The following is a 17,176-nucleotide window of genomic DNA, read 5'->3' on the forward strand; positions in this document are numbered from 1 at the left end:
CTTCAGGGCAGGGTACCCAAGAGGAAGGCCAGAAGGCAGAACACGAATGTGCCTCTACACAAACCTGAGTCCTAATAAACTGTGATTACAGCAAGCAAAGAGAGAAAGCAACTGATTCAGCTTCACATTTTGTCTCTGTGTATGACAGGGCAAGTCACTCTCTACGCCTGAGTTCATGTAACCTGTTTAAAGGGTACAGACTGCCTCATCATCAGGGACTGGCTGGAAGGAATTTCTGTCTGCTAACACAGGAATGGTAAAATCAGGAACAGATAAGAGATTTTTGCTTTAGTTAACAAAATACACAGAAGAACATGAGGAGATAAACTGCCTGTTAACAAACTCAGACAAATTAATTGGCTGGAAAAGAGCAGGTTCAGGCCACTACAGGAGGGGTGCTGTAAATCATTAGTATGTCCCATCCCAGAAGAGGTGGGACGAGGTGTCCCTCAAGGGACAAGGAGAGACAGGCATTGCTTCAAAACCTTTGTTTGTCCCTTGGTAGCTCAGGCTCTCCATGTGGGATAGCCTCAAGCCTCCTGAGTTGCAAACGACCCTGGCAAGGGGATGGGGACTTCCTACTGCCTGCACTGAATTCACACAGTGTGTCCATGGGGGTTTCCCCTTATCAGGCTCTTTGCTCCAGGTGCCTGCAGTGGAAGCACTCTGCAAAGCAGCAACACAGTCAGGCAGTTGGATGTTTCTGATACAAATGGGCTGCTATACATCCCGAGCAGTCCTGCAACCTCCTGACAAAAATCTGATCAAGCTTCTAACAACACCACAGAGGTGACCCAGCCTTCACCAAGGAAAATAAATCTTAATAAGAAAAATATACTTACTTGCCTTTTAATTGGGATCAGTTCCCTAGTTCAGCTCACAGCTGACACGAGGGAATTTGTCATGTACCACAGTTGGGGACCTGGAACAGCCACCTGGGATGTTGGTGTGGAGGAGGGAGCCATACAGCCACAATACACAGTGGCCTTATGAATAATGCAGATCTCCCTGCTTCATCCCATTAAAGAAGTGTGCTCCAGCGGGTGCCACAAGAGCAAAAGTTGTGATTTCACTCAGCAAAGTGAGCTTTCCTCTTACAAGACACCATAAATCCCGTAAGAATTGTTGGGCACAATGACATCCTCACTTGTCTTTCCATGGTACCATTCTCAACAACCCCCAACACAAATGTGTCAGAAATAACAGTTCTGAAAAGAAACAGGGTTAGTTTTTCAAGGTGAATATTGGTTATAACTGTTTTGGATAAATTAGTGGTGGGTTTGACTCACAGTAGTCCTGCTCTGCACAAAAAGAGTGAAGATCTACAGAAGGATGCATAAACACCACTTCTATTATTCCACCTACATGAGATCAAATCCCTGTTGCAGGTCTGTAGTCAATGAGTTACTGTGAACACAACCTTGGTCCTCAGATCCTAGTGTAGCTAAGCAAGTGAATCTCAAGAGCAACGAGACTTTTAAAGCACTTTTAAAGCACTTCCTATTGCTGTCAAAACTTAGAGGAAACAGATTTGTGCCCAGAAGCTTGTGCTAAAGGTCACATAAATAGTAGAGTTGGGGTTTTGTTGGGTTTTTTTCACAAAGTGGATGCTATGTTTTCTATTTGTCAACAACAGCATCTTAATGTTTTCTGCCAAGAACAACTCACAAGTGGTTCACACTGTCTCCTAAATCCACATTCTGAACAGGAGTAGTATCAGTCTACTTAGAAGCTGTGAACAATTCAAGCACTATTACACACCCAACATCTGCATTAACAAGAAGTGTGGGGCTTGAATATGGGCACAATGACACCCATACTACCTGTGGTATGACTGCTGAAATGTGAGTAACCCCACTTCTCAACCTTAGTTTCCTTTCCCAAATGGCATTTGACTCTTTCTGAACTTGAAGCCAGCTAGCCAGCCTTTTTCTTGGTGGTAGGAACCCTGTGGAATCCAGACCTCTGGATAAACCGGAGTAAACTAAACTAAAGTAATCCATAATGCATGACAGTCATTGGCTTGAACAGCTTTTGGTCTAAAGTAAGAATGTGCTTCTATTTATGTGGGTAAGCAAATAGTTTCTCTATGTGACTTCCTCTTCCTTCCCGTGAGATCAGGCAGTTCTATGACAAGAGGTTTAGCAGAAATTAAAATGAGGGATCAGCTAGAGCAGCTTCTTGTTAAAATACTTGCAGCTGATCTCTGCCTAAGTAGCAGGTTTAAAATAAGGTATCAGATGGCTTATGATGAGTTGCTGCAAGATCCAAGGTGGATCTGCTTGTTGGAGCATCAGGGCATTTAAAGAGGAGTTGGACTTGCTTTTATATTAGTAGGTAACCACCTGCCTCTGCAGATTTGACCTGCACACGCTAGTTCTAAAACACATGAGCTGCACAGAAGAGAAAAATAAAAACATATGCACTACATAGATCACAAAGGGTCAATTTTGCCTTTAAATGACTGTGTTCTGCTTACAAAACACCTGGTATGCAATCTAATTTCCACACGGACAAGCCATCAGGACTGCTGTAAGATTTCTCTTTATCTTAGAAAGGTCTCTATAGTCATTATTCTCCCTCACACTCATGGTTAGCACATGCTGTCAGGAATAGATGTGGTTAAAGCAAGTAATTTTTGTTTTATCTTTGACAACAGGTTTTAAGAGTTCCTGAGAACCACAGGCTAATGTCGACAGAAAAGGCACGGGCAGAAAGCACACGTGCAGTTCTGAGGGCAGTGAAGAACAGCTGCAGGTTGGATGGCAGCTGGTAACCTTTACAACTGACTGCTGCCTGGATTGTTCTGGCTGCAGCTTCGGTGGCTTATTCAGAGCAGCAAACGCCCCTGCCTGGGTGTCAGCTGGAAAACAGCAATGTGACAGTGGATACACAAATTGTCTGACTTGCTGGGGTCCAGAACTCTTAGTCACAATCCTGAACACCACTTATGGGTCCAATTAGACTTAGCAGTTTTCAAAACTATTACTGTGAAAATAATTTAGTTTTGAGTTGACAGTGGAATTGACAAAAAAAAAAAAAAGTGCTTTCGGCTGATGAGAAACTGAAATACTGCTGTTTTCTCACATGAAAAAAATTCTGTGCCAGGCCAAACAAAATGTTTTTGTTTGTTTGCAGGGCTATTTCCCTTCTAATTTTTTACTTGTTTAATTGCAATTAAGATTCAGGTAGATTTGGTTTCAGCCTATCATTTATGAGTGCAAACAAGAATAATGTCACCAGCAGACTGGTCAGTCTTGCAAAATCCGTCTGTGGCAAGGGAATGCAGAGCAAAGCAAGTCCTTGGGCAAAGACCCAACGTTGGGAGGATAGGACTTCTGATGTCTCAGGAGAAACCCTTGCGTTGAATGACATTTCCAAAGCAGAGTTCACTTCTTGTAGGTCAGGATGACTCACACCCTTCAGGGCATATCCTGCACAATTCCCATGCGCTCTCATGGGTGCAGTCACAGCAGCAATCTGTTATCATTTATACAACTGGAATTTGGCAATCTGGAATTCCATCTAAAGCAACAAAACACGGCCTGTGAGCCCTATGGGTAAGTACATTAAAATTAATGTAACTGAAATTTGCCAGAGCTCTATCCCTATGGAGGGAATACACACTTCTTTCCCTCTAATCCTTCTAGCTCTGGTGCCAACACTAAATTATGTTATACAGGGTGTGAGTGAAGCCACTCTTAGGTGGGAGTGGGAGCCTGAAGATTGGGTCCCAAGCACAGTGACAGTCCCAGCAGGACCCTGATTTGGAGATCCACAAACAGTATGCTAACATAAATATCAGTATCTGGGGGAACTCCTGCATGCTTTGGCCGTGAGGATTTTATTTGGTTCTGGTTAGGGATGCTCAGTAGTGCTGAGGATGAAGGGAAGGAAGGGCAGGGCTCCTGATGAAACTGCAGCAGGGGCTGCTCTGTTGTTCTTGATAAGAAGCATGACAGCTGTGCCCACAACATCTGGTTTTCATTGAACCACAGTGAGAGTTCCTTGCTGAGTCTCTTCCACCCCATATGTGGTGGTTTAATTGATGGAGCCTGAGAAGGTTTTAGGTCCAGTGTGGAATGCTGCCTTTCACTGTGATATGTGACTCCAGATACAGTAAGGGCTGGGCTGCTCAGAGTCATCTTTTAAAAGCATTTCTTTTCAATACTGAATTTTGAGTCTATTGCCCTCTGTTGGCTCAAGCACAGGGTAAAGCTCCTTTTTGAGGTGAAAGCTAACAAAAACCTCATCCTGGCTGAATGGTGAGGCTTGTGGGTTTTGGGAAATGCAGGATCAACTCTGCTGTAGCCTTGTGCGTGTGAGTGCACATAGTTCCTATTCCCCCAAAGCTCTGTTTAAGAATGCAGAGCTCTAACCAAGGAGGAAGGGGCCTTGGAAACTGCCTGTCTCAGCCATTGTGGACTGCAAACCAGAAGAAAGTTTTAAGGAGTGACCAGAGGGGATAGTGGTTTGCTGAGCGAGAATGAAGAGGATGTTGCACACTCAGGAAACAGCACAAAAAGCAACACAGAAACCCCACAGGGAGAACTGGGCAAGTGGGAGATAAGTTAGCCTTAATGTCTTTCAGCTCTGGCATGCAACTGCCAGAAATGCTTTGGTAACAAGGCTCTCAAGGATTTATTTTCAGTTCCAAAGCAAAAGAAAGATGGCAACCCACACCATCAAAGCTCCTTCTACACACAACACTGCCAGAAAAAACATGCCTTTCTACTTCCTCTCAGCTGGATCCTTCCTACCTAAGGCATGAGACTGACCCATCTGCTCAGACCAAAGAGCTACTGCCCAGTTATCCTGTGTCTGACAGCCACTGGCAGGAGAGCCTAGGGAACAGCCTAAATCCATTAGGTAGGAAATATGCTTTGGCTGGCTCTTAGCACTTATAGGTTGCTCCTGCACAGAACCAGAACAAGTATTTTCCTGAACTCTTAGTAGGCCCAGGCATGAAGCCCCCATAGTGTGGGAATACCAGGGCACATGCTGGTGATGTGACATGAGAGTGGTGATGCCAGGAGAGGACAGCCTTTCTGTGGAGTATGAACATCCTGACAAAAGAGAAATTCCAACCTGAGGGAGAGTGCAATGGGTAACAACAGAACTGTGAGTGCTGTGTGCAGACCATGGATGAAAGAGATCATTTCACCTTCTCAATCTGCACCTCTTTTAAGAGAGGTGGAGATGTAAAGATCCAGACTTTCAGATCTGGAGCTCTGTGGATCTCTCCCTGCTGTTGGCTTGGATGGCAAACATCAGACTGGCATTTCCCTGATCTGACACAGCAGCAAATTCACAGCACTGGTGGTGAACATTCTTTCAGTTAGAAGTAAACTGGAAAATATGTTGTTCTGTGAGCCACAGAGCAACATGAGAGTTTCTTTCAGATGTGTGTCTTTCTGGCGCTATTTGAAATAAGCCCCATAGCTCCTCTCACTTGCCATCTATTGGGAAACATCCACCCTGGACAAGAAACTGCCTGTGCTGCAGCCAGTCTGGAGCTGCTCTGGGACAGCTTGGCCAGCAGTTCCTCTGTGCTGTCTGTCTGTCTGTTGAGTGTGCATGGAGGGACTGACCCCTCACTGCTGCCAAAAAGCTGAACTCTGTTTAACTCTCCCTCAGCACAGTCCCTACCACGGGTCTCTGCCTCATCTACCTGGCAGCCAGAGCACACAAACCTCTAGAAACTTACTCAGCTTCCAGACTCTGTCCATGTCTTTCAGTGGTGATTGCACTTGGCCAACGTGTCATGAGGTTATTAAGAAGGAGGGAGAAAAGACCTGATGAATGCATGGATAGGTAAGGCAAGATAAAACTAATTTCCTGAGGAAGTCAAAGCAAAACGAGCTGAAAGGAAAAAAGAAAAGTTGACTGCAGGGAAAAATATGACAAGGGACCTTGAAAGACCTCTGGCACCTTTAGCTCCTGAGAAGGAACAGTCTGGCAGAACCCTGTGTGTGTGTGTGTGTGTCTGTGTGTGTGTCTGTGTGTGTGTGTGTGTGTGTGAGCACCAGGGAGATGAGGCGTTTAAGGCTCTGTGAGCAGCATTTTTGTGGATCAGTAAAATTATCAGGAACATAATTTCTCTTGCATTTCATATACATTTCAGTGTATGTGACATTTCTGGCTTGATCAGCCTTCATCCTTATCCTGTTTCTGAGTCTTATGGAGTTTCTCAATATAGAGAACTCACCAGTTAAATCTTGTGCATGCCTTGGAACATTAAATTTTCCATTTCTGAAAAACTTAGTGGTAAGTATCAAGGGGTAAGAAAACTAGATTAAACTCAACTCCTGGACAGCATAAACACACAGGAAGATGGATTGCAGAGACTATAAACACACCTCTTAGTGTGAAATACTGCTCTTACACAGAGGAGTGGCTCAAAATTTGCAAAAAACACCGCTGTTCAGAACTGAAGTAGAAACCTACATGATCAAGATTGGAAACTATCTGCTTTGCTCTGATACTTTCTAGATAAGCTCTCAGACCAGAACAATTCAAAAGCCAAATGTAAGTGTGTTGTCCTTTGGAACCAAAAAATGATCAAGACATGAAAGGTTTGAGATAGTTAAATGTTTTCTCCAGAGGCTGGGGATTAACAGTATGGGCAAGTAGCAGGGGAGGGAAATAAGAAAAAAAAATAAAATAAAATAAAAGAAGAAACTCTTAAGTGACCTGACAAGGGAAACTTAAATCTTATTTTTAAGAGGTTAGGTTGTACTAAAGCTTGAAAAATTAAATCCACAGCTGTCTCCAGAGGACTATATCTCACTGAGAAAGCTTCAAGTAAGTTTATCATGTATCCAACACCTAGACATTGGACCTCAGGGACCACTAGGATAATATTTCCTCTGGATTAGCAAGAAAGCTAGCAAGTGACATTTGTATGAGACTAACTTTTAGTTTAAGGGGTTTTCTTATAAAATGATAAATGAAGAATGAGCACACTGGGAAGGAAAGTTCTTGCAGTTTGTAAATCTAATACATCCCCACTATTTGTTTAAAAATGAACTGTTATCTTCTAAATTAGTTTTATTTGGTGACATCAGTAATTTGATGTTTTTATGTCTGTCACCCTCCCAGCGAGGATCAATGTGTTCCTTATGAGCAATATTTTTAATCTCATAATCCCCTTTATGTGAAAAGCTTTTAATTTCAGAGACAATGAGCACTGGCACTGAGACACTACACATGAAAAAAACTCAGGAACAAAACTATGGAAAACACAGGATGGATCTGGCACAATTACAGTGTTTTCCCTCTTCTGGGATTCTTCACTACTAGCCAATAAAGCCCAGGATATGTTGGAATGCTACTAATTAACTCACCTCACCATGCCTTGCCACAACAACTGATACGCCCCTGGGTTCCAGAGAAATCTTCTGATCCATATGAGATGCTTAGCTGGGTGAACTAAGGACAGCTTTAACATGCTAACTTTGAAATCTGAAATCCAGTAGCAAATTGAGTTTTGTACAAAATAAAACACAGACATTTACACAATGCCCGAGTTGGAGTTTTTTAGCACAAAGTACTTTTTATTTATGTATTTCACTCTTGCTGTGTCTATGTAAAATACACTGGTGTGAGGAACAGACCACAGGAAAATGCCACCAGCCTGTGGATGGACTTCAGTAATCTAGCATTACCCTGTTCTGCCCACAAAGCACATCAGTGACGTTTGTGTTTTCCAGGCCTATGGAAAATCCTCAGTTACACCCATGTGCTTCTCTGTGCCTGTACAGATGTACATGCAGGATGTGTAATGAAGAAAAAGCATACAGACCAAAATTAAACAGGGAAAGTGAAATAAGGGGAATTGCCTAAACAACTTACAGATGGAAACTAAATTAGTTGAAAGCTGAAGGATTGTTTTTTCGACACACAGCTCAACAGCACTGTAAAACTTCCATTACTGTAACCCAGAAGCTCCTGAGAACCAGTAATCTCCAGAGCTGAACTCCTGGGCTCTCGTATTTTTTTACCCATTGGCCAGCCAGACCAGACCCCAATTCTTTCTTCCCCCAGTGCTTTCCAGGCTTCTGGAAAGCATGGCTGGGAGGGTGAAGGAATATTCTTCACTGCATGTTCCCTTCCACCTCTCAGGCCTCCTGGTGCCACAGCATACCCCTTGTTTTGAACACCATCACCACCCTCTTCTGACAGTCTTTTCTAGGTGCCCCAACAGCTCTCCCGCTTTTCCTTCACCAGGCAGGGTGAAGGGGCAAGTGCACTAAATCAAACACGAGTTCAGCCTCTGCTTGGTTCCTTCCATGACGTAAATAAAACAAATTAGCATCAGGACAGACCCTGTGAAAGGATTTACTGCACACTCATCCACATTCCCTTAGATTTAAACTCCTAATATAAAGATTGGTAATAATGGGGAAGCATCAACTCATAAATCCTAAGGTAAGTCATTCCATGTGTTAAGTGCTATCCCACTAAAATTTTATGCTTTATTTCAGGCCTGAATTCATCTAGCCTGAATGCCTCTCCTTGCACTTCCACTCTGCTACACTCCTTACGTGCTTTGGCTAAAATTAGGTGGAAACAAGTACACAAATGCTGCTATCTGCAAAAGGAGAAGGATTTTCTCTCATACAAAGAACAATGCTGGTGTTGTCCACGACAGTTTAAAAACTTAAAGGTTTTTGCTGTAAAGTGTTGTGCAAAATCTTCACTTTTTAAAAGAAAATAGCCACTGTCTGAAGTATTGAGAATAAATTGTTGAAAAATAGAAATTTCCCATTTGAATCCATTTGAAATTAGTTACTTTAAGTCAAATGTCACCAGAGCAACACTTCAGCTGAGGTACTCATTCCTTACTCTCCCTTTGCTTTTTTTTTGGAAAAAAACTGAAAAAAGGCAATTATGTTGTGCAAAGAAGAAACAATTTGATGATCACATGCAGAATCCTTTTCTTTTGAAAGGGAGGAATTCCTGATTTATGATGAAATATAGACTTGTTCAAGTGTAAAAGAGACCCCTCCTTGAAAACACTTTAGCTAGTGCTTAACTTTATTACTGTGGCAAAATTAAGCATGTGCTTGAGTGGTTGCAGAGTCAGAACCATAAAATGTCACTGCCTTTATAGCTATGAGTCTGCTTTCTGCCTGCTGCATCTAATAAACATTAAGAGGTGAAATTCTGTCCCCAATGGGGTCAGGGGTAAACTCTCATTTGATATCAGCAGAACCAGGATTTCTGCACAAGAAATCCCCATCATTGTCCCTGAGGGTCACAAGATGACATGACCAGAGGGAGGCCATCTGCTTGTTCTTGTATGGACACTTCTATATTTAATCTTTTTGGGCTGTTTGCCAGAAAATGAGGAGAAATATGCAAATCCTAGCACAGCACAAATACTGAACATACACATCCAGAACATACTGACAGATAGGTTGGCACTTAGGGATGTGATTTTAGTGGTGGATTTGGCTGTGTTAGGTTTATTCTTGGACTTGATCTCAAAGGTCCTTCCAACCTACATGACTCTAAGATGCTATGAAAATACACAACATGCTCTTCCTCTCAGCAAATTTCCCTCTTAAAGGATTGGCCTCAAGTCAGACACTAGAAGTCTTTCTTCTAGTCTATGTCTAAGGTCTGTGGTTACTTTACCATATCTCCAGATATCATATCTCCAGATATTTAGCTCCAGAAGGAGCTACAAGGTCATCAAAGAAGATTGGTGCCATGGAAGGCAGCAATTCTGATTTCAAAAAACTATAGGAGAAAACAGCACCCTCTTCTCTACAGTGAACATTTCGAAGAAAGCTCTTTGAAGAGCTGTGCTTCTTTTCACATATTTAGATTTTTCTTTTTGCATCTCAAACAACAAAAAACTACAGGTACTTTTCTTCCCTGGTTTGAATGAATTGCAAATTGATGCATTTACTTAGCTTAGTGTTGGATTAAATATATTATAAAATACAAAGCTCTTCATGGAGACTCTTGTTTCTTTTTTTGTGAGGGCTCATGTTCAAGGATAACAAAAACATCCAGGATTTGCCAGCACGATTATGTGTCTCACAGAAAAATGCCCTTCTCTTGCACAGATGTCCCTGTCACTGCTGTTTAAAAAGGCATTCATGAATCACCTTGATCTGTGCTCCAAGATTAATTTCATCCAGAAGAGTTAAGCCAGACTTTCCCTTTGCATATCAGATTTTGCTTTGCCTCGTCTCACTTCCTCCTCCCAGTATAAACTTTTAAGCCCAGGGTTTATTACCTCCATTCCTCAGTCACTTACTGTGTGACAGCACATCAGAACAACATCATCTCCATCCCCCACTGAGCTGCACAGTCTAATCACATGTTTTCCTGGAAGTCATCCTTTCAGATTGCTTTACTTTATTTTAGCTAATAAAGAGCCTTAAGGAGTTTTATGCACAGTTCATTTTACAAGGTCTAGAAAAGTATCCCATATTGACCATTTTCTCCTTCAAAACCACCCAATTTTTTTCCTGAGAGCAAGATTACAAATCTAAGGGTTGCTTTGGTTTCTCAATTCCACAAGACACAAAAGATTAGTCTACTACACTTTAACAATCCCATTTGCTACAGAAAAACAGTGTTGGTTATTTTGTTTGAATATTTTTTCACAGTGATGTAAAAGAAATCATCCCCAATGCAATTTCAACATGCAGTCTTGTCATATACCAACAGCTCATGAAAGACAATGGAAACATCTTTTTTGACTTAATAATCAGTGCTAGTATCAGTACTTTTCAGTCATAAGAGAATAAATAGGAAGAAACAAAATCAAGTTTACCACGAGGCAGTGTGGTTGCGTTGCTCCAACGTCACAAAGTGTATTCTGTCCATCTGGTTAATAACATCTGTCTGCACCGTGACCAAAAAATATAAATCTGGGCTTTTTAGCATAAAAATGTTGCTAATTACTTCATCTACGCATATTCTACCATATACTTCACTTGAGAACACTCCACAGTTCTGTCTTTCCTCTTCTCCTTCCTGCCTCACTCCTCTCACCCACCTTCTCTTCATGCAACTTCCTCCACCATTCTCTTCCTATTCTGATTTTCTCTGCAACTCTCATGCTCTTTCCCACCCTTCTTTATATTCCCGCACAACAAAAAGTCTCTTCTTCAACCTGAATCCAATATTTCTTACAACTGTTCTAAGAAAAAACCCAAACTATCCCAAAATCACCCAAACAAAAGGAAAAAGTAGAAACACAGAAATCCTGTACATTCCAGCTTCTCTTTTCAACTTTATTGCCCTCCTGCCTCAAAACCCATCCTCTCTTTCCTTCTGCTCCTCACATACACTTCTACCATGCAGGTGAGGGGATCTCCAGAGTCTCATCCCATAAACCTCATCACACTTATAGGACAGGGATAAAAGAAACTGCAAAACAACATCAGAAGTCCAGGGCAAGGACAAAACCTCAGACAGCATGTGCTTTACAATTTAATTTAAAAAGAATCTACCATGCAATACGTGGGCTTTGGTGTTTATGCCATGTGGTTTTCTAAACCCAGCATCAACTGGTTGTCACTGACCGACAGAATTATCTGATCTTGGCAGTGCTGGTGGCTCAATCCCTACAAAGCTGACTCTGTCAGGCTGAGCCAGGCTCTGCTGTCCTTTCAGGCCCTGACAAACAGCCAATTTTAGCCCAAACATTGTGGCACACTTCACTGGAATAAATGCTCCTTTTCTTGTATTTTTCAGGTCTCACATTCTTTTGTATCATTCTCATCTTGTAATCTTTGACCTACTTTCAATAGGTGTCTAAAGCTATTCTCCATTCATAGGCATATGTGACCAGACAAATAAGATGAATTCTCAGTGAAATAAATGGAGATTGTCAGGTATTTAGTACTCAGTAAATATCAGACTATTTATATGGCTTCAGAGTTTAATGTTTGGCTTATGCTTATCTGGAGAACTGATGAAATCACTGGAGAATTATCATTCTGATTAGGTAGCTACATTTTTTTCCTTTACGACAACATGACTGTGATAAAAATAGAATGAGCATAGTAACAAAGGTGTTACACTCTAGCAATGTTTTGTAAGCTCATTGCACTAAGGTAGCACTTCATATTTCACAGGGTACTTTCTTTTTCCATTTTCTGTTAAAACAAAGGCAGGGCACTGTGTGGATACTACAAAGTATTTTTTTCGGCTCAGTTACATATTGTGAAAGTATAAAAATTCTTAGACTTTAATAGGATCAGCAGACATTAAGTATTTATGCTAAATATTTTGCTGCAATAAAACCAGAAGTTTTGTTGTCTGTTATATGTTTCTTTATTACCCCTGTGACTCCGGGTAGACAGAATTTTCAGTTGTATGTAATGGGGCAGTAAAGAGCACTCCAGAAAACGACAGCCCATTTAGATCCTTTCTGATACCTCCTGGGTATGATGCTGTTTGCTTGTTATTTAGAGTGGCTTGGAAACAAGATAAAGGGACAGAGGACTCAGGTGCTGGCTGTACAGTGTAACTTTTCCAGCATGATTGTGGATTTGCAGCCACTTTGCCTCAGTCTGGAGCTACAGCAGTATCACACCCATACCCTGTGTGTCAGTGGCTGAGCAGCACCGCTGCTGACCCAAGAGGATCATGTATCAAAACACCAAGGCTTCTTTAAGGCTGGGCTTAGCCAAGAGGTGGTGCTGAGGACCAGGGACCTGGTCAGGTGGCCATAATGGGGCAGGACACCACAAGAGCCCTTCTTCAATCTTCCTCTAAATACTGCAACCAGGGGTCTGGAGAATCTCTTATGAGGAGAGACTGCAGGAGCTGGGACAGTTTGGGCTGGAGAAGAGAGGGGATTTCACCAATCCATACAAATCTCTCAAAGGCTGGTGTCAAAAGGATGGTGCCAGACTGTTTTTGGTGGTGTCCAGTGACAGGACAAGGAGCAAGGGCCATGAACTAAACCACAAGAAGTTCCACCTCAACACGGGGAAGAAATTCTTTCCCCTGAGGGTGGCAGAGCACTGGACAGGCTGTCTGGGAAGGCTGTGGAGTCTCCCTCTCTGGACACAATCCAAACCCACCTGAATGCATCCCTGTGTCACCTGCTCCGGGTGACCCTGCCTTGGCAGAGGGCTTGGCCAGGATGACCTCCAGAGGCCCTTTCCAGCCCAGCCACGCCATGACCCTGTGAACATGAAGTGCGCTCACTCCTGCTGCTCGCAGCGTCCTCAAGTACCTCTCGCCAAAACCAACAAACTGATTAACTGAAAGCCCATTTCATAATTTATCAGGAGATGGCAGTGATGCGTATCAATTTCAGAATAATATGCACTAAATAAATACAGAAAACTAAGTAAAGGAGACCAACCCACCTGCCTCCACTGTAGCCTCAGTTCGCCTCAATTCTTACTCTCGGCCAAGTCTCCACCAGCTTGAACCATAGGTGAAGCTCAGAAACGCAATGTATCAAGCTGTATCTGTATGAAGTTCAGAAACTTAACTTTTGTGTGCATATTTAGGAGGGAAAAACGCCTGCTTCTCCCGTTCTCCTGACGCCCTCAGAGGAAAGAGCCCGTGAGGGGACAGGGCAGGGCAGGGCAGGGCAGCGCCTCCCCCGCGCCTGCAGGGGGCGCTAACGGGGAGGGAACACGGGGGGGCGCGTGGGGAGGCGCGCGTGCGCGGGGGCTGGCGGCGCGTGCTCAGAGCGCGCGCGCCGGGCGAGGCGGGGCGGGGCGGGGCTCGCGCTCTCCCTGGTAACGAGCACCGCGCGCGGGGCCGCGCCCTGCCCGGGCCGCCCCCCCATCCCCTGAGCGCCCCTCCGCGCCCCGCACCGCCGCCATGCAGAGCGAGGATGCCCGGTACCTCAAGAGGTAACCGGGGCGGATGGACGTGGGGCGCGGCAGTTCGTGCTCGGGATGAACGGTGGTGGGGGGTGGTGGTGGTTGAGGCGCCGCAGCTTGTCGTGAGGGATGAAGTGTGTCAGGTTGTGGGGTGGGAGACACAGGTGTTGCGGAGGGGAGGATGGGAGGTTGTGGTTGGGGGCATACAGGGGAGCTGGGGGTGGGGGACAAGAAGAGGGTGGAGTGTGGGGCTGAGGTGTCGCTGGTTGTAGTGAGGACTGGCTTGGGGATGGATGGGAGATTATAAATGGGGAGGTGACAATGGCGAGTGTTTTGAGAGGGGAGATGTTGAAGTGGGTGGAGGTATGGGGAGTGACGAGAGGCTGGTTTGGAAGCTGACTGGAGGTTGTGGTGTGCTGGGTAAGGTGAGTGAAAGGCTTGGAATGGGAGATGGATTTGTTTAGGCGGTCCCCACTCAGCCTGCCCCAGTCTGTTGGGCCAAAGACTTGGATGAGGACTGGGAGGTTGGGTTAGGGAAGAGTCAAGGTTGCAAAGGCAGGATAGCTGAGAGATGGGGTGGGTGCTTCTTGGGGGTAGGTGGTAGTTTGGAGGCGTGCTGTGGTCTGGGAGTGGCATTTTATGGTGTGTTTGGGATGAGGCACTGAAGTGACAGCAAGTTGAGAGAGTAGATGCTACTAGGAGATGAGTGGGTAGAGTCGTGTGTGTGTTAGGTGTTGGGATGGGGCAGGTGGCTGCTTTGGGGATCAGGGATGGGATAAGAGATAGTAAAGCCAGGTTCAGGGAGCAGCTGGGAGATATTAACTGATTCAGAGGAGATGTTAAGAGTATGGCATGGCAGATTGGGTGGGACAACTGAGCTGGAATGAATGGAAGAGGTAGCTGTGGTGTATAAAGTGTATGATCTGGGTTTGATAGTCCAGATGTGATGAATGGTGCCTTTTATCTGTCCACTTGGCAGTGAAACCAGTCAGCCTAAAGAATAGGGCCTGAGTTGGCAACTGTAGGATGTCTATCAGTTGTTTCAGGGGAAAAATGACTCAATCCCAAAAGATGCCAGATCATCCAGGCCTGTGTTCAAATATAACATGTGAACAGTGTCATTTTCTCCTGTCATACGGGTGATTTTATTAATCACATCTTGAATCCTAAGGAGTTCCTGGTCTTCTCTTGTTTTTCACTTCCTTCCCATTTATTAGTATTATCAGAATTTCCTGTTAACACTGTCTAGGTTTTGCCTTTTTTCCCCTTATATGCCACATATTAAGACCCATACTTAGCAACCACATGGGGAAAAAACCCCTCTTGATAATCTCAGAACATTTGTTCTGTCATAGCAATGCTGTAATAGGGAAAAATCAAATGACCACCCTCAATTAAATCAATAGCTGTTAACTTTAGAGTAGTGCCTGTTTTTAGCCTTGCATATTCAGTTTGTACCATCTTATGCGATTATGAGGAATCTTTGTTTTGTAGTCATCCCTGCAACAAGTGTAGTTTTCTCTCTTTTTTGGGACCACAAACCCAAAAAGCACCTGCTGTGCTGTTTAATGTGACCAAGCTGGTGTGCAAGTCTGGTACTCCTCTGCTCCCTGTTTGCCTTTGTCGTCCTCCGTGAGCACTCCCCCTCCCAGCAAGCCTGACTTGCTGGGATTTGTTATTGGATTTTCAGCCCTACCCATGTGCACCATTTGCCACACTTTTCATTAGGATAGTTTGCTTTTGCTTTTTCTCTCTAAAGGAATTAGTTAATAAAGGATATTAACACTCCAGCTTTGGTTATGTGGGCTCAGCTAGCCCAGCTTTTGTCTGTAGAAAAGGCCTTCCTCTTTCAAACCTTGTACTGAACTGGGTTCTTGTTGACAAAGCAAGCAGTGAAGTGAAAGGACAGACTGATGTGCGTGAGAGCTCCCCAGTGCATTGCCACTTCTACTGGTTGTAACGTCTGTACTTTTAAATGTTTTATGTGTAAAACATTTAAAAGACTCAAGATGTGTAGAAAATCAGTAAAGAAGATGTTTGTTGATTTGGCAGGAGGAGGATGGTTTTTTTCTGTAAATAAAGATTTATCTTGTGATGCTGACAATCTAAATGCAGTGTTTTCCAAACAAAAAACTTTAGTGGTTGGGTAATGCATTTTCAGTGTAGGTCCTCAAGCATTTCACCAGGTAGGATTTTCAGAGAGGGAACTTGACTGTGTATTGATTTGTGACTTCATTAGCTCAGGCAGAGAGGATGTTTGTCAGCGTGAGAGGGCAGGAAATCTCTGCAGCTGTAAGTTCTTCAGTTTACCCATCTGTCCCTCTTAAGGAAAAAATTAAATATGGGAAATCCTAAAACTGTTTAAGCAGTCTTAAGCTAAGGCTTTCCTGGTTGCTAAGCTCATCAGTGGTTTACTGTTGCCAAAAGGAGGAGGTTTCCACTCCTTCTTTTCCCTGATGATAAATAGGAAGTGTTGTTCCTTTTCTATAGAGCACTTTAGTTCTGTTGCATATTGAGAAACTTCCTCTCTCCAAAAAGTGGAGAATTTTCTGTTGGATTGCTGAAATTGACTGTGACAGCGATTGACAAGCCCTCATGTTGAACTCCAAGGTGACTGCCAGGAGCAGGGAAAACATGGGAAGATCTAATCCTTTTGGCAAGGATGAGCTGTTAGTTCAGCTTTTTGTCTTGTAAAATTTTACCAAACTCCTTCAGGCTCACTTGTTCTCTAAGCATCCTTTTCTTAATATCTGTATGTATTACTAAGCTGTCACTAACCAGAGCTTTCACTGTCAGGTGCTTAAGTGTTTGCAGTTGGCATCTCCTGATAGGTCTTAATATGGGAGAAATATATTTGGAGGTGTGGAGTGAGAGCTGGATTCTTTTGAAATGGATTTGTCATAAGCTTTCTGTCTTGCAAGACTGGACCTTGTGAGAATAGAGAACATATTGCAGTGAAACATCTGCTAAACTGTTAAAGGGTAACAAACCCAAATCTCTTCAAAAAATCTCAAATCATAAATGGAGTTCTGCTATAATCTTATAGAAAATGTTACTCTGTAGCAGGGAAATATATTTATTTGCTCTGTAGCTTTATGTCCTTGCAAGACTGGTACTTGAACTGGACTGCTGTATTTCCCACAGCAGAACTTTCTGTGGGTGGTGGGGTTTTTTTGGCAGCTGTAGCTCAAGACAAAGGTATATTTTGCAGTTGTATTCTGCAGAAAGGAAAGTGGACGCTGGAGTAGCTGGGTAGATGGAGACACATTTCAAACATTTTCCACTGTGAGTGATTACACCACAGGCTGCATCTGGTTTTGCTGACATTTCCAGTGCTGAGGCTGTTTTCCCTTATCTAA

At 43.5% G+C, this 17,176-nt stretch overlaps 1 protein-coding gene across 3 annotated transcripts in view; it reads left to right on the plus strand.

The window, feature by feature from the left end:
- The first annotated feature begins 13,692 nt into the window (after nt 1–13,692).
- KIFAP3 (kinesin associated protein 3) overlaps nt 13,693–17,176 on the plus strand; it is a 66,824-nt gene continuing 63,340 nt past the window's right edge. Inside the window, exon 1 of one of the 3 annotated variants that reach the window (XM_085068503.1) lies at nt 13,693–13,847. In XM_085068503.1, the coding sequence (XP_084924629.1) occupies nt 13,816–13,847 (32 nt within the window). In that variant the 5' untranslated portion in view covers nt 13,693–13,815. Of the gene's footprint in view, nt 13,848–13,913; nt 13,961–17,176 lie in introns of those variants that run through there. The other 2 variants (XM_085068504.1, XM_085068505.1) reach the window with 2 other exon arrangements.

This window comes from Lichenostomus cassidix, chromosome 8 (assembly GCF_008360975.1).
Source record: "Lichenostomus cassidix isolate B80296 chromosome 8, HeHo_3.0, whole genome shotgun sequence".
In the NCBI taxonomy this organism is placed as follows: domain Eukaryota; kingdom Metazoa; phylum Chordata; class Aves; order Passeriformes; family Meliphagidae; genus Lichenostomus; species Lichenostomus cassidix.